The sequence below is a fragment of the Bos grunniens genome, chromosome 5, assembly GCF_055505025.1.
Source record: "Bos grunniens cultivar Pamir isolate PY7600 chromosome 5, Bosgru_T2T1.0, whole genome shotgun sequence".
In the NCBI taxonomy this organism is placed as follows: Eukaryota; Metazoa; Chordata; class Mammalia; order Artiodactyla; family Bovidae; genus Bos; species Bos grunniens.
The window spans coordinates 48,067,268-48,090,284 of record NC_141169.1 but is presented as its reverse complement, the minus strand read 5'-3'; the positions used below and the strand labels follow the sequence as shown (position 1 = coordinate 48,090,284).

Genomic DNA, 23,017 nt, shown 5'->3' with positions numbered 1-23,017 from the left:
ATAAGAGCATCAAGTAATTACAAATACTAGTCCAGTTAGAGCAGCCGTTGGTTATGAACAAAGTGTAGGTGGGTATACCTGGCACCAACCAACCTGGGCTATAATATAGGTGAGTCTACAATGTGAAATGAAGCAAAAACTAAAGGAAAAGAAAAAAAATCGAAATATTAAAAAAATTCAAGCGGCCAAGTGGCCTCCGTTAAAAATGGGGTGTTCAAAATAAGTATTAGTGCATTCTATAAGTACTACCTTTTTAGCACCTCCTGCATTTTATGTGTGTTGATGTAACATTTTATCTTTTTATTTTGTGTATCCTTTAACTACTCTTTGTAGTTATAGCTAATTTTACTATTTCTGTCTTTTAACCTTCACATTCACTTTATAAGTGATTGACCCACTACCTTTACCATATATTTGACTTTACCAGTGAGATTTTTTTCTTTCATATATTTTCTTATGTAGGGCCTTTATATTCATATATTTATGGCCTTTTTCTAATTAGCTTACAGATGTCCCTTTAACATTTCTTGTAGGGCCAGTTTAGTGGTAATGAACTACTTTTGCTTGTCTGGGAAACTGTCTCTCCTTCAATTCTGACAGTTAACCTTGCCAGGTAAGAGTATTCTTGGACGTTTTTGCCTTTTAGCACTTTGAATATGTGCTTCCTTCAGGCCTGCACATTTTCTGCTGAAAAATCAACTAATAGTCTTATGGGAGTTCCTTGTATATAATGAGTGGTCTTTCTCTTTCTGTTGTTAAGATACTCTCTTTAACTTTTGACAGTTTAATTACAATGATCTTGGTGTGAATCTCTTTGGGTTCATCTTGTTTGAGATTCTCTATGCTTCCTGGACCTGGGTGTCTGTTACCTTCCCCCAGTTAGAAAAATTTTTAGTGACCCTTTTCTTCAAATAACTTTTTTGTCCCTTTCTCTTTCTCTCTTCTCTTTCTGGACCCCTATAATGTCAATGCTAGTATGCTTTATGTTGTTCTACAAGTTCCTTAAATTATCCTCATTTTTAAAAATTTCTTTTTCTATTCTGTTTGAGTGACTTCTACTGCCTTGCCGTCCAAGTCACCTGCCTGTTCTTCTGTTTCATCTAGTTTGCTGTTCAACCTCTCCAGATTTTCTAGGCAAGAGTACTGGAGTGGCTTGCCATTGCCTTCTCCAAGTGTATTTTCAGTTCAGTTATTGTATTCTTCAACTCTATGAGTGCTGCTTGGTTCCTTATTATGTGCTCTTTCTCTTTGTTGAAGTTCTCTCTGTGTTCTTCATTCTTCTCCTGAGTTTGGTGAGCATCCTTATGACCATTACGTTGAACTCTTTATCAGGTGTATTACTTCTCTCTACTTCATTAGGGTTTTTTTTTTTTCCTTTCTGAAGTTTTACCTTGTTCCTTCATTTAGAACATTTTCTTCTATTTCCTCATTTTGCTTGACTCTGTTTCTATTAGTATGCAAAACAGCTATCTCCTCAGTCCTGAAGGACAGTCTCTGTCTTGACATGGCCCTCTTATCCTTTTGGGGGAAGCAGGAATTCAGCTACTTCTCCAGTTCTTCTCAGAGTAAACTGCTTTATATGTAACTGTATATTTGTTGTATTTGTGGGAGGAAGTGAGTTCAGGATCTTCTAACCCTGCCATCTTAAACCATCTTCTATCCATTTCCACTTTTTTCACTATTGTTTGTTTGACTTGATTTCCTCATACATCACCTTCCTGGCCACCCATCTGGATGGTCTCTAGTTTGCCAGTATTTGATAAATACTAATGTTACCATTAAGAACTTCTTCTTTAATATTTGCCTGGTTGAACAGACTGACATTTCCCATATTTGGTACAGGTAGAGAGGCTGACCTAAAGAACCTAGCCTAAGAGAGAAATCAAAAGGCATTCATGGTTCCTGATGAAAGCAAATGTTTCCTTTATGTTCATTTCTGTTACAAGTGATTTATTCAGTCTGATTGATTGGTAAAATCTCCATTTCAGTATTTTTTTTAATTCAGTTTGATGGCTTCTTTGAGCCCCCTTATTTAAAATAGGAAATTTACGACTTTCTCGGAAGAAAATTTTTAATGAAAATTATGACAACAAGTTACAGCACATGCTTAACCATATTTATATAAATACCATCATGTAACTTCTTTTTTGCAAGGTAATTATAAAAAGATAGGTTTACTTTCCTTTGAAGGGTTTTGAGTCAGAAAAAGATAAAGGCTGAAGGCAGCAAGAAACTTTTCCACTATTTTGATTCGAAGGTCCAAATGCAAGTATGTTAACAGTGGATACATGTCAAAATGTGAGAGAGGTAACTCTAAATTACTTGATATGTGACATTTTATCATTATTTGAAATAATGAGCCAAGTTTAGTTTGTGATTCACTTACGTGCTAGATGTTTGGAGCTATAAAGCAAAATAAAGACCATTCAGAGCCCACTGGTATTTTAGATCTTGGCTGCTCATTAACATCAACCACCTGGCATGCGTTATTAAAAACATCAATGCCAGGGACACAATGTAGACCAAATCTGAATTTGGGCTCCATATGTTAAATGAGTACACATAGCTACAGTTTTTACAGTTGAAAATGACTAGAGAAATTGCCTCATCCAAAGTGAAAAGCAAATTAGTAGTAGAGTGATTTTTCCTGTTTTATAATTTATCACAAAATGTTATCTATTTTTAAAAATTTTTATTGGACTAGAATTAATTTGCAAAGCTGTGTTAGTTTTTGGTGTACATCAAAGTGAATCAATTATACATATACATATATCCCATCTTTTTTTATATACTTTTCCAATATAGGTCATTTCAGAGTACTAAGTAGAGGTTCCTGTGCTAGACAGTGAAAGTGAAAGTGTTCGTCACTCAATTTTCAACTCTTTGTGACCCCATGGACTGTAGCCCAAGAGGCTCCTCTATCCACGGAAGTAAAGAATTCCGTGGCAAGAATACTGGAGTGGGTTGCCATTTCCTTCTCCAGGGGATCCTCCCAACCCAGGGATTCTCCTGACCCAGGGATCAAACCTGGGTCTCCTGCACTGCAGGCAGATTCTTTAATTTCTAGGCCACCAGGAAAGCCCTACTGTGCAATAGAGTAAGTCCTTATTAGTTATCTATTTTACATATAGGTAACTAATACTTTGACATATAGGTAACAATACTTTGGCCACCTGATGCCCAGAGCCAACTCATTGGAAAAGACCCTGATGTTGGGAAAGATTGAAAGCAGGAGGAGAAGGGGACAACAGATGATGAGATAGTTGGATGGCATCAACAATTCAATGGACATCAGTTTAAGCAAGCTCTGGGAGATGATGAAGGATAGGGAAGCCTGGTGTGCTGCAGTCCATGGGGTTGCAAAGAGTCAGACACGACTGAGCAACTGAACAACATTTTCCATATACTAGTGTGTATATATCAATCCCAATCTCCCAACTTCTCTCTCCTCCTTCCTTATGCCCTTGTAACCATAAGTTTGTTTTCTATATCTGTGACTCTATTTCTGTTTTGTAAATAAATTCATTGATTTTCTTCCTGTTAATCTAAACCATCTTCTGCTTGGTGGCAAAGGAATTAACAGAAATTTAACTCTCCATGATTTAGGCTGGAACAACATTTTTTATTTTATGGGTGCAAGGTTCTATTGTTTATGCAGTCAAGGTTTTTGAATTGTGACATACAGCGTGAGAAAGGTAATTCAATTCATCAGCTAAAGGCCTGGCTTACTGTTAAAAGACCCATCCTAGGTGAGTAAGAAGAAATTCTCTAGCACTAAATGAACATGCTTCATCTGCAATATCTTGCTGTCCTTCCTTCTTGAAATGTCCTGGTATTCCCCATTGATCTAAGTTAAGCTCATATCCCTCCTATGCCATAATGTTTTATCTGCCAGGATAGCATTTATCCACAGTGCTTTTTCATTCTGCAACTCTCTTTGTGATTAACCAATAACTCTTAAGGGATGGGTACTGGCCACCTTTTGAGCATGGAAGACCCTCCAGATGGACCTCAAATTGGTTTCAAATATAAGTTCTTTATTTATGCTCATAAAAAATTTTGTAAAATTTGACAAATTTTTGTGTTCAACCAATGTACTAAGGGAGTTATTAAAACCTACAAAAATCTGGTACTCATAAACTAAAAGGCTTCCCTAGTGGCTCAGACAGTAAAGAATCTGCCTGCAATGCAGGAGAACCTGGGTTTGATACCTGGGTCGGGAAGATCCCTGGAGAAGAGAATGGCTATGCACTCCAGTATTCTTGCCTGGAGAATCCCCATGGACAGAGGAGCCTGGTGGGCTACAGTCCATGGGGCCACAAAGAGTTGGACATGACTAAGTGACATAAACTAAAATTGGCTCATTATTTCTAAGGTTTTATAACCAGTACAATACCAAAAAGTCTGATGTCCACACAAATCTAGGCATCATTCATCCATTCTTTCATTTATTAAATGCCTACGATGTACTAGGTAGGTGTTTAGGCTCATATTTTAAAAACTCTTACAAAGCATGAACACACAGATATTTGAAATTCCTGCAAACGGTGGGAAGGACATCTGTTACCATCATACCATCAGTTGTCTTGAGGTGACTGCAGACTGAAATTGCTTCTATTCTTTTTAGTTCTTAAATGATAAATTACTGTTGGTTTAGCTCTTTCATTAGCAATTTGATTTGTTATTGATTAACCAGACAGCAACTAGTGATGAATATCTGCACCAGCAGTATTTTTTTACCGCAGCATTTCAATAATTAGACTGGTAAGCACGTGATTCAAGTGTACCTCTCTTTCATACTTATGTTGAAAAACTAGATTTGAATGTACCACCCTCCAAGCTAAAATTACTTGTATACTGACTTTTCACTACATTCATCTAATTTTTTACACAGAAATTTGAAAATGGTTAAGGTAAATGATCTTGGGGTTTGTGGCTCCACCTAAATGTAGGACTGGGTCAGTAAAGTATAATAACTAGTGGTCTAAAGCACTGAGTGGGGTCGTAGTTGCCTGTTTTCTCTAACACTCATTTGGGCATTATATCAACTTATGTCTTAAAATTCACTGGACTGTAATTGCCTGTGGTTCAGGGTTCTGTCTCATGACTTCACAGGACTCTGCCCTATGCTGACATGTTGGCATGTTCTTAATGAATATTTGATTGATTTGCTACATGACTGACATAGAATTGAACCTATGCCTAAAACTTGGTCATCTAAGGCAAGTTTGTATAATGAATACATCTCTTTCATTCCTTGAGGCATGTCTATTTCTTAAGATGGTTAGTTAATTTTAATTAATGTCAAAAATGTTGATAGAGTTCTGCTGCTGGTGAAGTACAAAATGTAATAGGTAAAAACAACAACAACAAAAAAACCATACGGAAATGTTAAAAAAAATTCCTGATGCTTACCTAGTTTCCTATTGAACCTCAGTGTCATACTAGAAATTGTGAGTTGTTAATGCATGCGTAGACTTTAAGGATGAAATTGCTAATAATAAAATAAAACATTAAAAGCCAGCATTGTAGCTCAGAATTAATGGTCCTGTAGACAGACTGTGGACAAAATTTCACCTGAAATATTTATTATTAATATCATTCAAAAATAAGATGGACTGATGTACCGAGGTGCTCAAGGGATTAGATTATCTGCAATTCCTTTTTAGGAAGCTACAATAACAAAGTGCATTTTAGGAAAAAATAATTTAAACAAAGTTGCTGAACCCTAGTGTATTCAATCAAATCAAGCAATATTCACCAACATTTTTGACTCAATGATAAATGATACAGAAAAATATGTAAGGGAAGCAAAAGACATGTTGACAAAAGCAGGATGACTATGAATTGACAAGGTTTACAAACAATGACTTCTTACTGTGTATTAATGAACTGAAATAAATTAGCTAGATCGTTTGGACTCCATTTTGATTCCCAATTATGGCTTTATTTCTTTAAAGAAAAATGGATGCAAAATTATGAGGTAACATTGTGTGTGTGTATTAGTTGCTCAGTTGTGTCTGAATCTTTGTGACTCCATGGACTGTAGCCCACCAGGCTCCTCTATCCATGGAATTCTCCAAGGCAAGAATACTGGAGTGGGTTGCCATCTCCTTCTCCAAGGGATCTCCCTGACCCAGGGATCAAACCTGGGTCTCCTGCACTGCAGGCAGAGTCTTTGCCTTCTGAGCCACCAGAGAAGACATAAGGTGACTTCAGGCACTGAAAACATCAGTTTTTTTGAAATGACTTTCTAGTTTACTCCCAACAGTTCAATGACAAATTCTCCAAGAGTATCTGATGGTTCTATTTTCTAACTGCCACCTACCTCGTATTACAAAACCAAAGGTATTTCCTTCTTTGTGTAACGTGACTTCCACCGTTCGGAAAATAACACTCGATCCTTGAACAGCTAAAAACAGGAAAAAGAGAGGGAAATAAGTCTTATTTCATAATAACATTTCTAGATTTTTTTTTTGATGGGAATAAAACAGTAGAGATTTCTTGTTGCAAATAATTCTTATTGCGTAATTAAACAGTTAAAAAATCTGTTTTTAAAGAAAATATTAGAAAAAAATTGGAATGACATACAAATATCATAAAATAGTTGTCTGTATAAATGACTTATATAATTAAGGTCCAGGTGGAATCAAAACCAGAGATACTTCCTTTCCTCCTGTGTAGCCAGTTTTTAGAGCATAATATTCACATTGTTAAAACTCTATATAACAAGAGAGACAATCTTCATGTGATAAATAGAATTGTTTTCCCTTTGTATTATGCAAAAGTTATACACAATTTTTGTAAAACTTACAAAATAATTGTTTTATTTTATTTTTTCCTTTTTATTACTTACAAAGTTTTATAGAAAGAACACATCTGAGTATCATTCTAATTGATGATGACAACTGGATAACACTCATAAAATATAACTGTTCTTGAGTAACTAATAATTATCTTTTTTGTAGCTAGCACAAGAAGAAAAGTATTACTCTCAGATTGCCATTAATAGGTTAAGCTGATGCAAATTGATTTTCTGACATGATGCATAGCAATTAAACAAAGACATCAACAACCCAAATGAAACTTGGAGAGTAAAAGAAATTTGAAGTACATTCAAAATATTACTACTAACTAATAAAATAAAGATCTACTTAATTTTACTTGATACCATCATGCTCAGGTTATGTTTGCCTGGTTATTGCTCTCATTTCTCAAAATGAAATTACATTGCCAAGTTGCTATCTCTAATTACATTATACACAGTATGAGGAGATAAGTTATATTATGAGCTTCCCTGGTGGCTCAGAAGATAAAGAGTCCATCTGCAACGCAGGAGAACTCAGTTTGATCCCTGGGTCAGGAATAACCTCTGGAGAAGGGAATGGCTCCCCACTCCACTATCAACAAGAAACTTATAGACAAAATTTAAAGGCATCTTTGAAAAGAACATTTCTTTCCACTCATAGGAGTAAAAAATAATTTTAATGAAGCATTAATTACAATTACTTTTTAATTATCATAAATTATGAATCCTTAAAGGAGTGGACACCATTATGAACAGCACACAGGTAAAGTCACAAAACTGGACACATGCAGCTGGAACAAAGTACAATAAGAACTTGGATTTGCTCAAAAGCAATATAAATCTACAGCTGAACAAAATGCTTTGGTATACTGCTGATTTAATTAAATGTCATATTCTTGCTATCAGGGGGATTTCAGTTTATTCTAATCAGCTAGGAGCAGTGCATACAAATATTCAAAAGAATTGAGATACAGTTTTAATTAAATAAAAAAAAAAAACTGAGTTCAAACCGAATGTTTTCTTATTTCCATGACCCAACAAGCCACTTGAAGAAATTGGTTAAGAACATGATCTTTCTGTTCCTATTAAGGAAAAGATACAGGGAGAAATAATTAATGAGCATCTATGGAATGTTTTCTGTGTGCCAGAAACTCTGAAAGTGGTTTACAGATTGTATTTAATTTAATCATTAAATCAACTTTCAATTATATACAACCAAATTCTAATTCTGGGCCACCTGTCCTTGTTGGCTGAATGTCTGTTCTGGGGAAGCAAAGCATTGTAATTTTAATTTTGCTTGAAGTAAATCTTACTGACCACAAAATCTTACAACCAAATCTAAAGTCAATATAAAGACTTTAGGGATTATCTACAGCTTTAGATTATCCACACTATTGCTCTTCATCATGGGCAAAGAAAAATGGGACTCCTCACTACATTTTAATATACTTAATGAAATAGATTTGGTCTTTATAATTTATATTTGTGTGACTGGCTCTTTGTGACTGAGGTTTCATATTCAGCACCAGACATCCGGTTTGGCCATGTGAATTCTATTCATAACTTCACGTGTGTGTATGGACGCAGAGATCCAATCAAGGGGCTTACCCAAAGAATCAAACTGAGTACATAAAAGGCCGAGGTAGAACCAATTTTATAATGCAACAACACTACTCCTCAGTATTTTAGTTGTTCTGATGCCCCTTGTTTCTATATGTGCATATGTATGTATTTCTATATCATAAAGTGACACTCTATTTTATTATGGTAGGTTTAGTTTTTCTAAATTATATACTACTCCCCCACCTCCCCAACACCTATACCTATAGGAGAACAGGAGTTGTGCACCTTCCTACCTCATTACGTTGGTTATGCATAGCTAACTTGCTTTGGCCTATGGGGTGTTAGGGGATGTGAGCAGAATCTGCAAATGTGCTCCTGTGGTTAGGCTTGTCTTGTTTTCCTTCTGCAACTGGCACAGGAAGAGCTTCCCTTGGGTAGCTGATATTCCCTCAGACTACATCCCCTAATGAACCATGTGGAGAAGACCTGGGATGACCCCCTGTCCCCCCAACCATATCATCATCATCACCATTGTCATCATCATCTATAGTCTTTCTATCTCTCTTAGAATTAGACATGAGAAGTAATCAGGCTGTCACAGGGACATACCTTAACACATTTACTTGAATTATGGAAAGACTTCTGATAAAAAGCTAGCCTGATTTAGCTGATGATTTAGCAGCGAGGACTGCCTTTGACAATAAAATTCCATGGCAGACATTTTTCATAAAACAAATGAGGTAAATCTGTAGCTTTAAGATTTGAATGGAAATGGTATTTAAAGATGTATAAAATAAACCTCATGCCAAAATTATATGCTGTCTAACTACTAAGTGAGTGAAATAAACCTCATGCCAAAATTATATGCTGTCTAACTACTAAAGCTTATCATAAAGAATTTTAGGTGTTAACTAAAAAGTGGATGAGAATTAGGTAATATTTCAAAATTCTTTAAGGGTTATGGGAACAAAAAATGTGAAGGCACTCCTCTAGACCAACTTTGAACATACAAATGCCCAAGATACAGTCTGGTAACATGCTCTCTAAATACAGTCTCGAAATACCACATAATTCTAGAGTCGAAAAGAATGCTAAGCTCACGGAAGTCGACTATTTCATTGTCATTAAGAAACTGAGTATCAGAAAAGGGGAGTTGCTTACCCAGGGTCACAGTTCCATTTTCCTTCTATCTGCTCTCTGTCTCTCTGCACCACTTTCTGTCTTTCTCCCTCTCTCTCATACACACACACACACACACACACACACACACACACTCTCTCTCATACAGATCTTTCTCCAATTCCTGCTGGACTATGGGGCTGGCTAAGTCTCAGATTGCTGTGATTCTTGAGAGAGTTACAGTCTTGGCCTTGGGTGGCCTATCTTTCAGCAGGCAGCTCTCTCCCTGGGGTCTGGCTTGTGCCTGCTCTAACTGTCTGAGCTCAGTGAAAGGGAGGCTTATTAATCCCTTCGATCTCCCTGAACGCAAAGATCTTATTAATTTATCTAAACATAATAGAAAGAGACAGAGATAATCCTTGGCGAATAGACCTCTGCTATCTGATTTCTACTAAAAACTTCACACTTTTGTGTTTAAAAATATTTTCTCTTTTTCCATCAGCTTTATTGTGTGAGGGAGAAAAGGCAGGTATAATCACCAAGTCAGGAGAGGTTTTAACCCCTGGATATCTCTGATGTCCACCCTCTCCTCTTTAACTCTATTAATGCTATATTTATTCAGAGTATTACCTCTCTTTTGGAAAACTGTAACAGCCTGGGGGCTTATAGCTTCCATTTGATCTCTTAAAATAAGTCTAAAAACTCTGATCTGGGGGGCTTCCCTGGTGGTCCAGTGGTTAAGGCTCCATGCCTCCACTGCTGGGGGCATGGGTTTGATACCTGGTTGGGAAACTAAGATCCCACGTGCTGTGTGGCATAGCCAAAACATAAGAATAAACCAAAACCAAAACTCTGATCTGAGGATGCTGCTCCTTGGCCTTTAAAACCTTTAAAAAAAAAGGCTCCTGATTGCCCACCATTCACGGCTTACAAGGCCCTCCTTCACTTTGTTTACCTCACTGACATGTTTACCTCACTGACCTCGTCCCTCTGAGGCCCTCTCTTTCCTTTTGTGTTCCAGTAATTCCAAACTGGAGATTCAACCTGTGAACTGCACTATCTTCATACTTCCTTGCCATACCCTATGCCTGGGATGTTAGTCTTCCTCCTGGACCTGCATAAATGCCTTCTAATCTACTGTGAAGTCCCTAGCTCTGGACAACCCAAAATGCTCAACAAATCTCCACAACTGCCTTACCCTGAGAGCAATACTAAGAGTTCCTCTTAGGAACAGGTTGTGTTTTATTGAATATGTATGTACACAGTGGAATAAAAATGCTTAATCAAAGAGCATTAACTCTAGATATTTGACTCCTCTTAACTCCTAGGCAGTGGTGTAAGATAGTGATTTCAAAAAAACTGACTTTAAGTTCAAGAAACATAGTACTTTCAGTGTAATAACAATAACAACAACAATAATAATAGTAATATGGCTAAGATACACTATGGCTTACGGAGTCTGTGCTTATGATCTAAATACATGGTTACAGCCTTGAAATCTTACAAAAATTCTACATCCATTACAGTCATTTTGTAGCTGAGAAACCTATAGCTCAGAGAACTTATTAATAATTTCCCCAAAGTCACAAAGCTAGAAAGGGACAAAACTGACACTTAGCTAGTGACACAGTGCTAGCTCTCAACACTCTATTTTACTGCCGGCTCTTACTGAAAATAAAAACACTGTAGCAAAGTTTTAGAACTCAGATTCCAATTGATTTTGTTATAAAATCACCATGAGATTTTCGGTGTTAGATTTTATGTTAAGAATAAGAACTCATGATTGGTATGTATTATACATTCACTCTCTGAGTGCTATCTCCTAATCCCAAAGTCTCAAACATCATCTCTAGTCCCATTACTCTTAAATTTACTTTTCAACTCTAGATCTTTCTCACAAATGCCAAACTGTATCTTCAACATTTTCTTGACATTTTCTCTTAGCATGTCAAATAGGCACCTCAACTGTAGTATTTTAAACAATGAACTTCTTAAAAAAATTTTTTTTAATTTTATTTATTTAATTTGGCCACGCTGCACAGCTTGTGCAATCTGAGTTTCCCCAGTCAGGTATCGAACCTGGACATCCTGCATTGGAAGCACAGATGCCTAATCGCTGGACCACAAGGCAATTTCCTCCAGCAATAAACTTCTGATCTTCTCACAAGTCAGCTCTGTCCACATTCTTATCCACCCCCATTAATGGCAACTTCATCCTTCCAGTTGCTCAGGCTTAAAACCTTCTGATGGTCCTTGACTTTTCTCTTTCTGCAGGTGCTCAGTCATGTCTGACTCTTTGTGACCCCATGGACTATAGCCCACCAGGCTTCTCTGTCCATGGGGATTCTCCAGGCAAGAATACAGGGGATCTTCCCAGCCTAGGGGTTGAACCAGGGTCTCCTGCATTGCAGGCAGATTCTTTACCAGCTGAGCTACCAGAGAAGCCCCCTCTTTCTGCATAACCCACATTAAATTCATCAGGAAATCCTGTTGGTTCTGTCTTCAAAATAGCTGGGGAATATGAGTGCTTTTCTCCATTTCGCCCATCACCTTCACCTGGATCACTGCAATAGTCCTCCAAATGGTCTCCCAAGCTTCTACCTTTGACTCGCAGCCTATTCTCAACACAGCAGCCAGAGGAGCCTTTGAAAACGTTAATCAGATCATGTCACTCCTCTGCCCAAACCATACAATGCTTTCCTTCATCATTCAGAGCAACACTTAAGGTCCCTCCGTTGGCCTACATGGATGCGCTATCCTTTACACTTCTTACCACCTCCCCCACTTCTCTTCATGCTTACTCTGTTCCAGCCATACTGTCCTCCTTTATGTTTCTAGAACTAGGCCAGATTATTGGCCAGATTATTATTCTAATCTGGCCAAACAAAAGGCCAGATTATTCCTGTCTTTTGATTTTAGCACTGGCATTTTCTTCTTCCTGGAACTCTTTTAACTCAGAAAACCATATAGCTAATTTCCTCACCTCCTTCAAGTCACCGATTAATATCACTTTCTCAATGAAACTGTTCCTAACCACTCTACTTCACATTGCCAATGACACTCCCCGCCCACACTCCCAACCCTTCTCCTTGCTTTATTTTTTTCCCCGACAGCATTCATGACCCATAACATTCATACTACATACAGCTGATCCTTGAACAACATGGTTTGAACAGTGTGGGTCCATGTACCTGTGGATTTTTTCAATAGTAAATCCTATAGTACTGCACTATACCTGGTTGGTTGAATCTAGGATATGGAAGAACCTTGGTTTTGGAGGAATCATATATATGGAGGCTCAAATACAAGTTGTGCATTGATTTTCAACTGCAAGGAGGACTGGCACTTCTAACCCCTCATTGTTCAAGGATCAGTTGTAATTAACTTATTTATTATATTTATTTTATATATTTATTTATAAATATTATAAATATAATTATATATAAATTATATTTATATAATATATATATTATAAATATAATATAAATATTATAAATATTTATATATTTATTATATTTATTTTATTTTCTGTCTTCCTCTAGTAGTAGTAGTAGTGCTAGTCTCTTCAGTCGTTTTTGACTCTTCGCGATCCCATGGACTGGGGCTTGCCAGACTCCTCTGTCCATGGAATTCTCCAGGCAAGAATACTAGAGTTAGCTGCCATTTCCTCCTCCAGAGGATCTTCCCAACCCAGGGATGGAACCTCAGTCTCCTGCACTGAGGCAGATTCTTTACCATCTGCAGCACCAGGGAAGTCCCTCCTAGAGTGTAAATTCTACTGACATTCATTGGGGGACAGGCTGGAGCACGGTAATGCTCAATAAGTCATCACTAAACAAATAAATTATCACCAGTTATGAAGAATAATCAATCTCAGTTCTCAGTAGTACAGAAGAGCAAAGCTCTGACTTCGGTGCCTACTAATTTGGGAAAACGTACTTAACTTAAGCATCTGTAAAATGAGAATAATAATGATAATAATGCCTACCTTATAGTTTTGATTGATTTGTATATGTATTATTTACCAAACATTTTTATATTGCCAGGTACTGTCCTGAATGCTTTACAAACGCTAACTCATTTAATCCTCATAACAGATCCATGAGATCTGTTATGTAGTAACCATGAGTAGTATCATAGGTTACTAATATCATCCCCATTTTTCAGATGTGCAAAGTGAAACAAAAGAAGCTTAAGTAACTTTTTCAAAGGCATGCAGCTAGTAAAAACTGGAGCTAGAAATTGACTGTCTATTTGAACTAAAGTTCAGCTCTGATGTTCACAGATGGCTTTAATGAAACACGAGTCCTAGATAATTTTATCATCATTTATGCTCTTTTACATTCTTCCAGAGTAGGCAATAGAAATTCAGATAATTTTTTAAATATTAAGAAAGTATGCTCTGCTGTTCCTGTAATAAGACAACGATGGCAAAAGAGGGGAAAAAAAAAAAAAAAGGAGAACCAAGAGTTTGAAGCAAAAACATGGTGCAGCTGTTCTGCCTCTGGCCGTTGATGACTTACAGACTGGCGGCAGCTCATATTCCACCTCCAGAACTACTCTTTCCCCGACATTCTTCAGCAAGCTGATGATCTCATCGTGGCGGAATTTGGCCAGGTTGATGCCATTCACTGCTTTGATGTAGTCACCCACATCCAACTGATCACTTCTGCAAAACAAAGAGTCACTTAGTAGAGCTCTCATCCCCATGGGCCAGTCTGATCATATTTCCCACTTTGCTATCATGGATAAACATACAAGCCCAGAAGGCTGACACAGCAGGGTCCCTGCCTCCTAGGATGCGGCTGGTTCCTAAGGGCAGGAGTGCAGCTGAGGGTGGATGAGACGCTCAGGGATCCCTCTCACTCACGCTGACTATATGCTTTCCAAGTCCTCTACTGCATCTGCTGCTATCTCTGATTTTTTTCCCCAAGCCTTTACCTCTTTTATTTTTAAAGAGCATCAAAAAGTGAAATAAAGAGAAAACTACCTGTAGTTGCTCTGCCCCTAAACAGTTGGTTCTCCTGGGGCAGATTATCTGTATCCTGGACACACTAGAAGTTTTCCATTCTTATTCCCTTTCAGTGTTGCTGCTTGCCTTTTGGACATTTCACCACTTTCGGTATCTTCACTAGAAGTATGTCCAGGGCCATATAGAAGCTCATTTTATTTTGCTATTTATTACTTATAGCAGGACTGATTTCAAAAAGTATCAGTGAAGAAGAAATTACAACGAAGGCACGGGAATTCAGTAACAGACTCCTCTCTCCTCACCATCATAATAGAACTGTGGCTACTTTGGGGCGTTTAGTCAAACTCTACTTCTAAACCAAGAGCAGGCAGCAAGACCAATGATAGGACTTAATTCAATAATATGTTCTCCCAAATAAAAAGAATGAATTCACTTGTTTTACATTAGCCCAGCTCCAGTCATTCTCTCTTCAGAACCTCCATAATCCTCTCTAGAGTACACATGGTCACTCTTAACCCAGGTTTACTGACTGACACTTATTTGGCAACTTAATTGTCTCATGCACTGTGACAACTCTTATGTTGTTGCTTTTTACTATTACACAATGTGATTATTGCTTCCAAACTTTTCATGTTTTTTTTTTAATACCCTATTTCCCTTAATAGATTATAAACCCCCTAAGGGCAGGTATCTTATCTTGACTTATTTTGGTTTACTACCTGTGAAATGGTAGTGGCTTAAACAATAAATATTTGGTGATCAATAATACTCACTCTAACTGGCAGAGTGTTACTTTTAATTATAAGATCAATACATGTGTGAATGACATTCTCACCCCCTCCCTTGCCAGTCATGCTTGCTTTAGGGGTTACATACAAAGAAACCTTGGAGACACACGAAGTTCCAGCATCACGAATTGGCTATGACTGTTAAAAATTAAAGGAGGCTATGGTGGAAAGAAATCTCTTAAAAACCATATTGGAAAATAATATAAAAATAATACATATATATGTGTGTGTGTATGTGTGTGTGTGTGCTCAGTCACGTCTGACTCCTTGTGACCCCATGGACTGTAGCCCACCAGGTTCCTCTGTCCATGAAAATTTCCAGGTAAGTATACTGGAGCAGGTTGCCATTTCCTTCTCTAGGGGATCTTCCCGATTCAGGGATTGAACCCATATCTCTTGTGACTCCTGCATTGGCAGGCAGATTCTTTACTACTGAGCCACCCGGGAAGCCCTGTATATATATTAATATGTATAACTGAATCAGTTTGATGTACAGCAGAAATTAACACATTTTAAATTAACTATACTTCAACTTTTTAAAAAATGCAAAAAAAACCCCCCACAAACCCTGAAGGAAGGAGATTAAGTTGCTTGTGTTGATATCAACTTGGTTTTACAAACAGTACTGCAGATCATGGAGCAATCAATTGGCTTGAGCTTATAAATTGTACAAATAGGCTGATCATTGAAAATAACCACTATTTCAGGTGGCACTTAATAAGGTAAGAACTCTAAAACTTAATTTGGGATTCTGTGGACACGAGTTCTGGTGTCCAGGATTTAAGGGACAGTGGCAACCCAGTCCAGTACTCTTGCCTGGAAAATCCCATGGACGGAGGAGCCTGGTGGGCTGCAATCCATGGGGTCGAGAAGGGTCAGACATGACTGAGTGACTTCACTTTTACTTTTCACTTTCCTGCATTGGAGAAGGAAATGGCAACCCACTCCAGCGTTCTTGCCCGGAGAATCCCAGGGACAGGGGAGCCTGGTGGGCTGCCGTCTATGGGGTCGCACAGAGTCGGACACGACTGAAGTGACTTAGCAGCAGCAGCAGCAGCAACCTCACTTTGAATGAAACCTCACCATTCCACCCTTTCTTTCCGAGGTAGATTTCGATTTTGGCTACAGAGCAAACCCACTCCTGGCCAGCACTCAGGACGCTCTGTCATCAGCAAGAACTAGTGCCATCTGCAGTCTAATAAGAACAAGGACAAAACCAGTCCTTCTCAGCTAAGCCTTCTGCCCTTTTGGAAATCATCTCTTTGTCCCGATGAAAGGAAAATCTCACAAGTAGAAAAGCTGAGAATATGTAGGACAAGTAAAACTGTTACTGAGACGCTTGGAGCTGGGCCTCCCTCGCTGTCTGGGCTCCTCATGTGGCAGTTTCCCCGGTCCACAGAAGATGGGTCACCCACTCCCCGTTAGATGATTGGACAGTCTCACTCCCACTGCAGTAGGGGCACATTTGAGGACTAAATCCATACGGGCGGCTGTTTTTTTTTAAAGATTTTTTTTGATGTGGTCCATTTTAAAAATCTTTATTGAATTTATTACAATATTGTTTTTGTGTTATGCTTTGGTTTTCTGGCCATGAGGCATGTGGGATCTTAGCTCCTCGACCAGGGATCAAACCTGCACCCTTTGCATTGGAAGGTGAAGTCTTCACCACTGCCAGAGAAGTCCAGACACAAGCATTTTAAAATTAATATCTTAGGAGGACTTGACTGCTCTTGAGATGACACAAGAGCTCCCTGGTGACTTTGGCATGGGCCAGAAAAGCCATCCTTCTGAAATCTGCCTCCTCCCCACCCCCTGGGCTTCCACCTGGCAGATGGCAGTGTCATTTATCTATTAGTGACCTTTTCTGATGGAGCTTTAAGTTCTGAATTAATTACACCCTCACTCCTTTTTCTACGTTTCCCTGCGTTGCAGTTACCTAGCAGCGATTCCTCCTTGCCGCAGATTAGATACTCTGGGTTTGCCATCCTTGTCAATTCCGCCCGAGACCGTCAGCCCAAGGGTAGTGCCTTCCTTCTTCATCAGTTCAACCACAGTGGAGCCCTTGAATTCCTCTGTTAAAAGAAAATAATCTGCTTTAGTTAATGACAGCAGGAGCACAAAGGGTTGTCTTTGTGGGTGGTGAGGTGATTCCTCCCCATAAACGCTCTGCATTTTTTCTTTTGTGGGAAAAGTTCTGCGGCCTCTTTTCCACTGCCATTTGCAGAGCGTCTTGTAAAGAGGAGCAGGCAGATAAGGCAGAGCAGCGATTCCACTAAAGGTTATTAAAATGGGTACCAGTGGGGTACTTCGTGCTAGATTCACAATAAATAGTCTGACATGGCTTATGTACAGGATAATATTCGCCCTTTGTTTCCTGTCATTCTGAAGTGACTTTCTCTCATGTTTCTCCTTGTAACTCTAAAGGGAGCAATTGAGAGTCATAAGGTAAAGGGGCTGTAATGGAATTTTAAATAATAATACAGTGCAGCAGCAGACTCCAAGTCTGCGATACCTTTTAGCTGAGGAAGACGAATGACATAAGAGAAGAGCTTTCTACAAGTTCAAGAAAAATATTATTGACTCTAGTTTTTTTTTTTGGTCTTTCAGAAAACAAAGTACAATAGCGTCATGTTACAACTTACATCATTTCTTACAAAATGTGTCACACTATATTAAGGCAGGGTTGGTCCTCAGAATCCCCAGGGAATTCTGTTAATTCTCATTCTCTCCTGAAATTTTTAAATCTTACCAATCGTGTGGGGGTCATATCTACACACCAAGTATGCGTGCATGCTCAGTTGGTCCGACTCTTTGTGACCCTAGGGACTGCAGCCCCACCAGGCTCCTTTGTCCATGAGATTTCCTAGGTTAAGAATACTGGAGTGGGTTGCAATTTCCTACTCCAGGGGATCTTCCTGACCCAGGGATTGAACCTGCATCTCTTGCATCTCCTGCACTGGCAGGTGGGTTCTTTACCACTGTGCCACCAGGGAAGCCCCACACACCAAGACAGAACCCAAATCTTTTGATTGAAGGCACCACAGAAAGAAAACTTGACTCTCCTTGCTTTCAGAAATAGAAATGCCTCAACATTTACCTATCCAGAGATTAACTATGACAAGCATTGTTTCAAAATTCTGTTTGTTACATCAGAGTATATCAACTCTGCATATACTCTCTGGGTAGGAATGGGGAAACTCAACAGTTTTCCAACTCTTCCTGAATCAGGTTATGAATTTCAGGGATTATGAACTCCTAGGACATCAGAGATTCTCATGTTAAAATGCAAGAATAGACTTTCCTTTTCAAAGTCAAAAGAGCGAAAAGATTATTTGCACACTTCTGCCCTTTTCTTAACTACATATGGCAGTGTTAATTATCATTTCAAAATTTTATGAATGCATATCATAAAGGTTTTTGAATTATTGCTGCTGGTCTCCCATCCAATTAGCCAATAAAAAAGTCAAATTGTGTTAGAGAAAGAAATAATTTCTCATCTTGTCTAGTGAGGAGAACAGAGTACCTGGAGAAGGAAGACAGGAACAGGCCACTGATTTCGATGTATTAATGTCAGTCTAGGCTTGGGATTGCCAGCCTTGCATTCTTCTCTTTTCATGGCAGTTTCAGGACAGTGCATACCTGAGTTGTTGTTGATTTAAAACAGAACCCACGGAAGAGGCTATGAGTGTGAGTGATGTCAGCTTCATTTACTACATTTTGAATGAGAGATCAAATAATGATCGAAATTCAAGAAGTAAAATTCTCTGAGTGTTGAAGAACTGATGCTTTTGAACTGTGGTGCTGGAGAAGATTCTTGAGAGCTTCTTGGATAGCAAGGAAATCACACCAGTCAATCCTAAAGGAAATCAACCCTGAATATTCATTGGAAGGACTGATGCTAAAGCTGAAGCTGAAGCTCCAATACTTTGGCAACTTGATGTAAAGAGCAGACTTGCTGGAAAAGACCCTGACGCTGAGGAGGGCAAGAGGAGAAGGGAGTGACAGAGGATGCAGTGGTTGGAATGCATCACCAATGCAATGGACATGAGTTTGAGCAAACTCGGAGATGGTGAAGGAGAGGGAAGCCTGGCGTGCTGCAGTTCATGGAATGACAGAGAGTTGGACACGACTTAGTGACTAAACAAGAAGTAAAATTCTTGTCGAATATATAAAAGCACAGGGCTTTTTACATCATTGACCAGGTGCATTTGTAACAAAAGTCCGTGACAGTGTGCAGTTCATATGCCCCCTCAACATAGAACAAAGCAACCCTCTCTACACTCCATAAAGAAATACACAGGCACAGCTGATACCTGAAGAGGTCACTTAAAAAGCAACCCCTTTAAGTCCTCCTTGGCAAAAGGCTAGGTAAAAATAAGGTTAACAATAAAGGAATGAAAATTACAAAATAGATGATGGCTATTCACATTACAGAGACATAATGTGTTCAACAACTCTGCCCAAGGAAAGAATTGTTTGCATTTTCTTTAACTATGTAGATTGATTCCCTTTGGTTAAGCAGTTCATTACAGAGCTGTACTTGAGGAGTTGGGAGCCTTGATTTTTAAGGGTATGTCTTAAAGGTCAATTAGAAATACACAGAGAAGCAACTCTAAAACAGTAACAAGCAAGGGAGAATTAAGTTTCAATTAATAAGAACTTCACTCCTACTCAGGTTTTCAAGAGAGTACTTTCTGAATAACATGGGATATAGGACATGAAAAGAAAGTGAAAGTTGCTCAGTCGTGTCTGACTCTTTTCAACTCCATGGACCTTCTCCAAGGGATCTTCTCAACCCAGAAATTGAACTGGGGTTTCCTGCATTGCAGGCGGATTCTTTACCAACTGAGCTACCAGGGAAGCCCCATAGATTCAGCCTTATAAGATGAGGACAGTGCAATTTTCTCCAGAAGGTATCTAGGTCCTTCCCAGACCTCTGGCTGAATCTGAGAATCTAGAAAAGCTAAATTCAATGAGTTTAATTTGATCTCTGTTAAAATACAAATCCATCTGGGTTACTTTTAAAAGTAGTAATAGTCAATTATCCTCTTGTTTAAAAAGATTTCAAACCTTTCCCCAATAGTTAGTTCTAATAACACGAAAGAAAACATTGATGTACTGTACCACTTAACTGAGTAATTTGTGTATTCATTGATTCTAGCATTTACTGAGTGCTTACTATGAACCAAATGATGAAACTCAAAGATGGAAAAAGTCAGAGGTACTTAAAGCACAGCCACAGAGGCAGATGAATCAGAGAGCACCACGCCACAGTGTGGGTTGTGGGCGAGGTGGCCACAGAGGAGGTGGTCTTGGCAACAATGTGAAATGAAGACTTGCTGTTCCAAATAGAACATCAATTTCACAATTTTGTCTTCTGTCTAATCCGTCTGTATTTATCGATCAGGATTAGCAGAGTAGAACAGACCAAAGGGGGAATCTAAATTAGGCAAAACTCAGGAGTAAGGATAGAATATTGTCGCAAGAAAATGTGCTGAATCACAAGAATGTTAACTGCCAATAAATATCTCCAGACACTGCTTCTGCTGCTAAGTCACTTCAGTCGTGTCCCACTCTGTGCGACCCCATAGACAGCAGCCCAGCAGGCTCTGCCGTCCCTGGGATTCTCCAGGTAAGAACACTGAAGTGGATGGACTGACTAAATCATTTATGGGTGTTTCCGAATGGGAGAGGAGAAAAGCAGCAATGTGGGGAGGGAGGAACAGGCTTCTTGAGTTGGCTTTCTGCTAACCTGCGCGCTCCACTACACTAATCAATCATTTTATGTCTTTTTTGGTGCTTAATGTTTGCATAATGACCTAATGGCGAGGAGAAATGAAGCCAGATGCGTTCATTTGCATGAGTTCCCTTGTATAGCAAGGTTTACTGAACAAAGCTCGCAGTGAAACACGTCAGTATATACTGACAATTTCTTTCTTTGTGATTTAAATTGCAAATGTCCCTCCCTAAATTAAGAGGACTCTGTAGTAAAGACGGCAGTCTCTCCATATCAGCAAGCAGCTCAGGGAACAGATGATGCTTAACTGGCAATGACTGAGCCGGTCGTGGATTTGACATTTTCCTTAATCATCATGTTTAATTATCTTAGAAAAGAAATTGCAGGTTCACATGTGTACCAGTACATGCACAACCAATAAGAATCTCACTGCTAGAATGAAATTTAGTTGCTTGCTGTTTTTCTCTGGGCTTGTAATTCAATCCTCTTAAAACTCTGGAAAGTTTTAAGAGAAGTACCTGGCAAAAACTAGAGAAGTATGAAAAATTCTTGCAAATGAATAAAAAAATTCAATAACATAGGTGGTTAAAAATTAATATGCAGAAAACCATAGCCTTTTATAAACAAATACCAACTAGTTAATGTTTTTGTAAAAGAAAAAACTCCATTTACAATAGTCAAAAAACTAAAATCCCTAAGAAAAAAAATTAATGAAAAATATACACAATCTCTGTGAAGAAAACTTTAACACACTTCTGAGGGAATACAAGCCCAGAACAAAAGAAAAGCTATCCCATTCATTCACTCATTCATTCAGTAAAAACTGAGCACTTACTATGTACCAGGTTCTGTTCTAGCCTTTGGAGATACAGAACTCAGCCAAACAGAGAAAATCCCAGATATTAAGGAACTGATATTCTATAATCCAACATAAAAAATATGGCAATGCTCCTTAAATTATAAAGTTCACAATATCAAAAAAAATGCCAACAGGATTTGTGAGACACAAAGTATATTTTACATTATTGCAAAAATGGAACATGCTTCCATGCAAAGTTTCTGTGAAAAATGATATTCCTAAAGTCTGCCAGCTGGCTGATTAATGTTGCTATGAAAGAACAGAAAGAGCCTTTGCAGGAAGGCAGGCTACTGAAAGAGATGCTGGGTTATGACTGGATGTTACACCACCAAAAGTAGCACCCCTGAGAGAGATTAAAGAAGAAAGAAGGCAAAGACGTATCATAGGCATAGGGCCTACAGAACCCAGATCAGACCATCTTAGTGCTTTGTAGTATGAAGATTGTAATGTTTTGCATAGAATAAACATACAGCATAATCATCTTGTTCTGTTCTGTGAAACTCTTGGTGTCCAGAAATTCTTGCCTCATCGATTATTTAAAAAGTACAATTAGGCTTAACAGCAGGAAAAGAGAGTTACTTGTAATTTTTAGAAGGTCCCTAAAATTCAGGGGCTAAATGATCAGGCAATTGCAAGGTGAACAATTGTAATCACACTTGCTGAAATCAGGGAGATGGACAAAAAATAACAATTACAGCAAAGAGTGACGACAAGAGTAAGTGCAGGGTCACCATGGTGCAGCCTGGGAGGATCCATCACCAGACTGGATAAGTCGTGCTCTGGACAGTTCCTCAGAGGAGTTATTTTGAGCCAGGTCTTGAAGGCAGCCTCATCTCAGCAAATGGAGGGCAATGTTAAAGGCAGAGGAACAAGAAATGGTAGATGATGACCTAGGTTTTGGGATGTACACTTTTTCAATTCTGGATGCATGTTAGAAGCACCTGGGGGGCTTGGAAATAACAGCGTGTGCACCCACCCCAGACCAAATCAATCTGAACACCACCTCCTGGTGCTGGTTCAGTGGCTCAGTCATGTCGGACTCTTTGTGACCCCACGGACTGTAGCCTGCCAGGCTCCTCTGTCCATAGGGTTTCCCAGGCAAGAATACTGGAGTGGGCTGCCATTCTCTTCTCCAGGGATCTTCCCAATCCAGGGATTGAAGCCGAACGTT

At 38.7% G+C, this 23,017-nt stretch overlaps 1 protein-coding gene across 22 annotated transcripts in view; it reads right to left on the bottom strand.

Annotated features, from left to right (window-relative positions):
* Positions 1-23,017, bottom strand: part of GRIP1 (glutamate receptor interacting protein 1) — a 754,369-nt gene that overhangs the window by 150,710 nt on the left and 580,642 nt on the right. For all 22 annotated transcript variants that reach the window (XM_086400127.1, XM_086400138.1, XM_086400118.1 and 19 more), the window contains exons 3-5: positions 17,187-17,322; positions 14,014-14,159; positions 6,329-6,412 (exon numbers count right to left, since the gene is read on the bottom strand). In XM_086400127.1, coding sequence (XP_086256253.1) covers positions 6,329-6,412; positions 14,014-14,159; positions 17,187-17,322 — 366 coding nt within the window. The remainder of the gene's footprint in view (positions 1-6,328; positions 6,413-14,013; positions 14,160-17,186; positions 17,323-23,017) is intronic.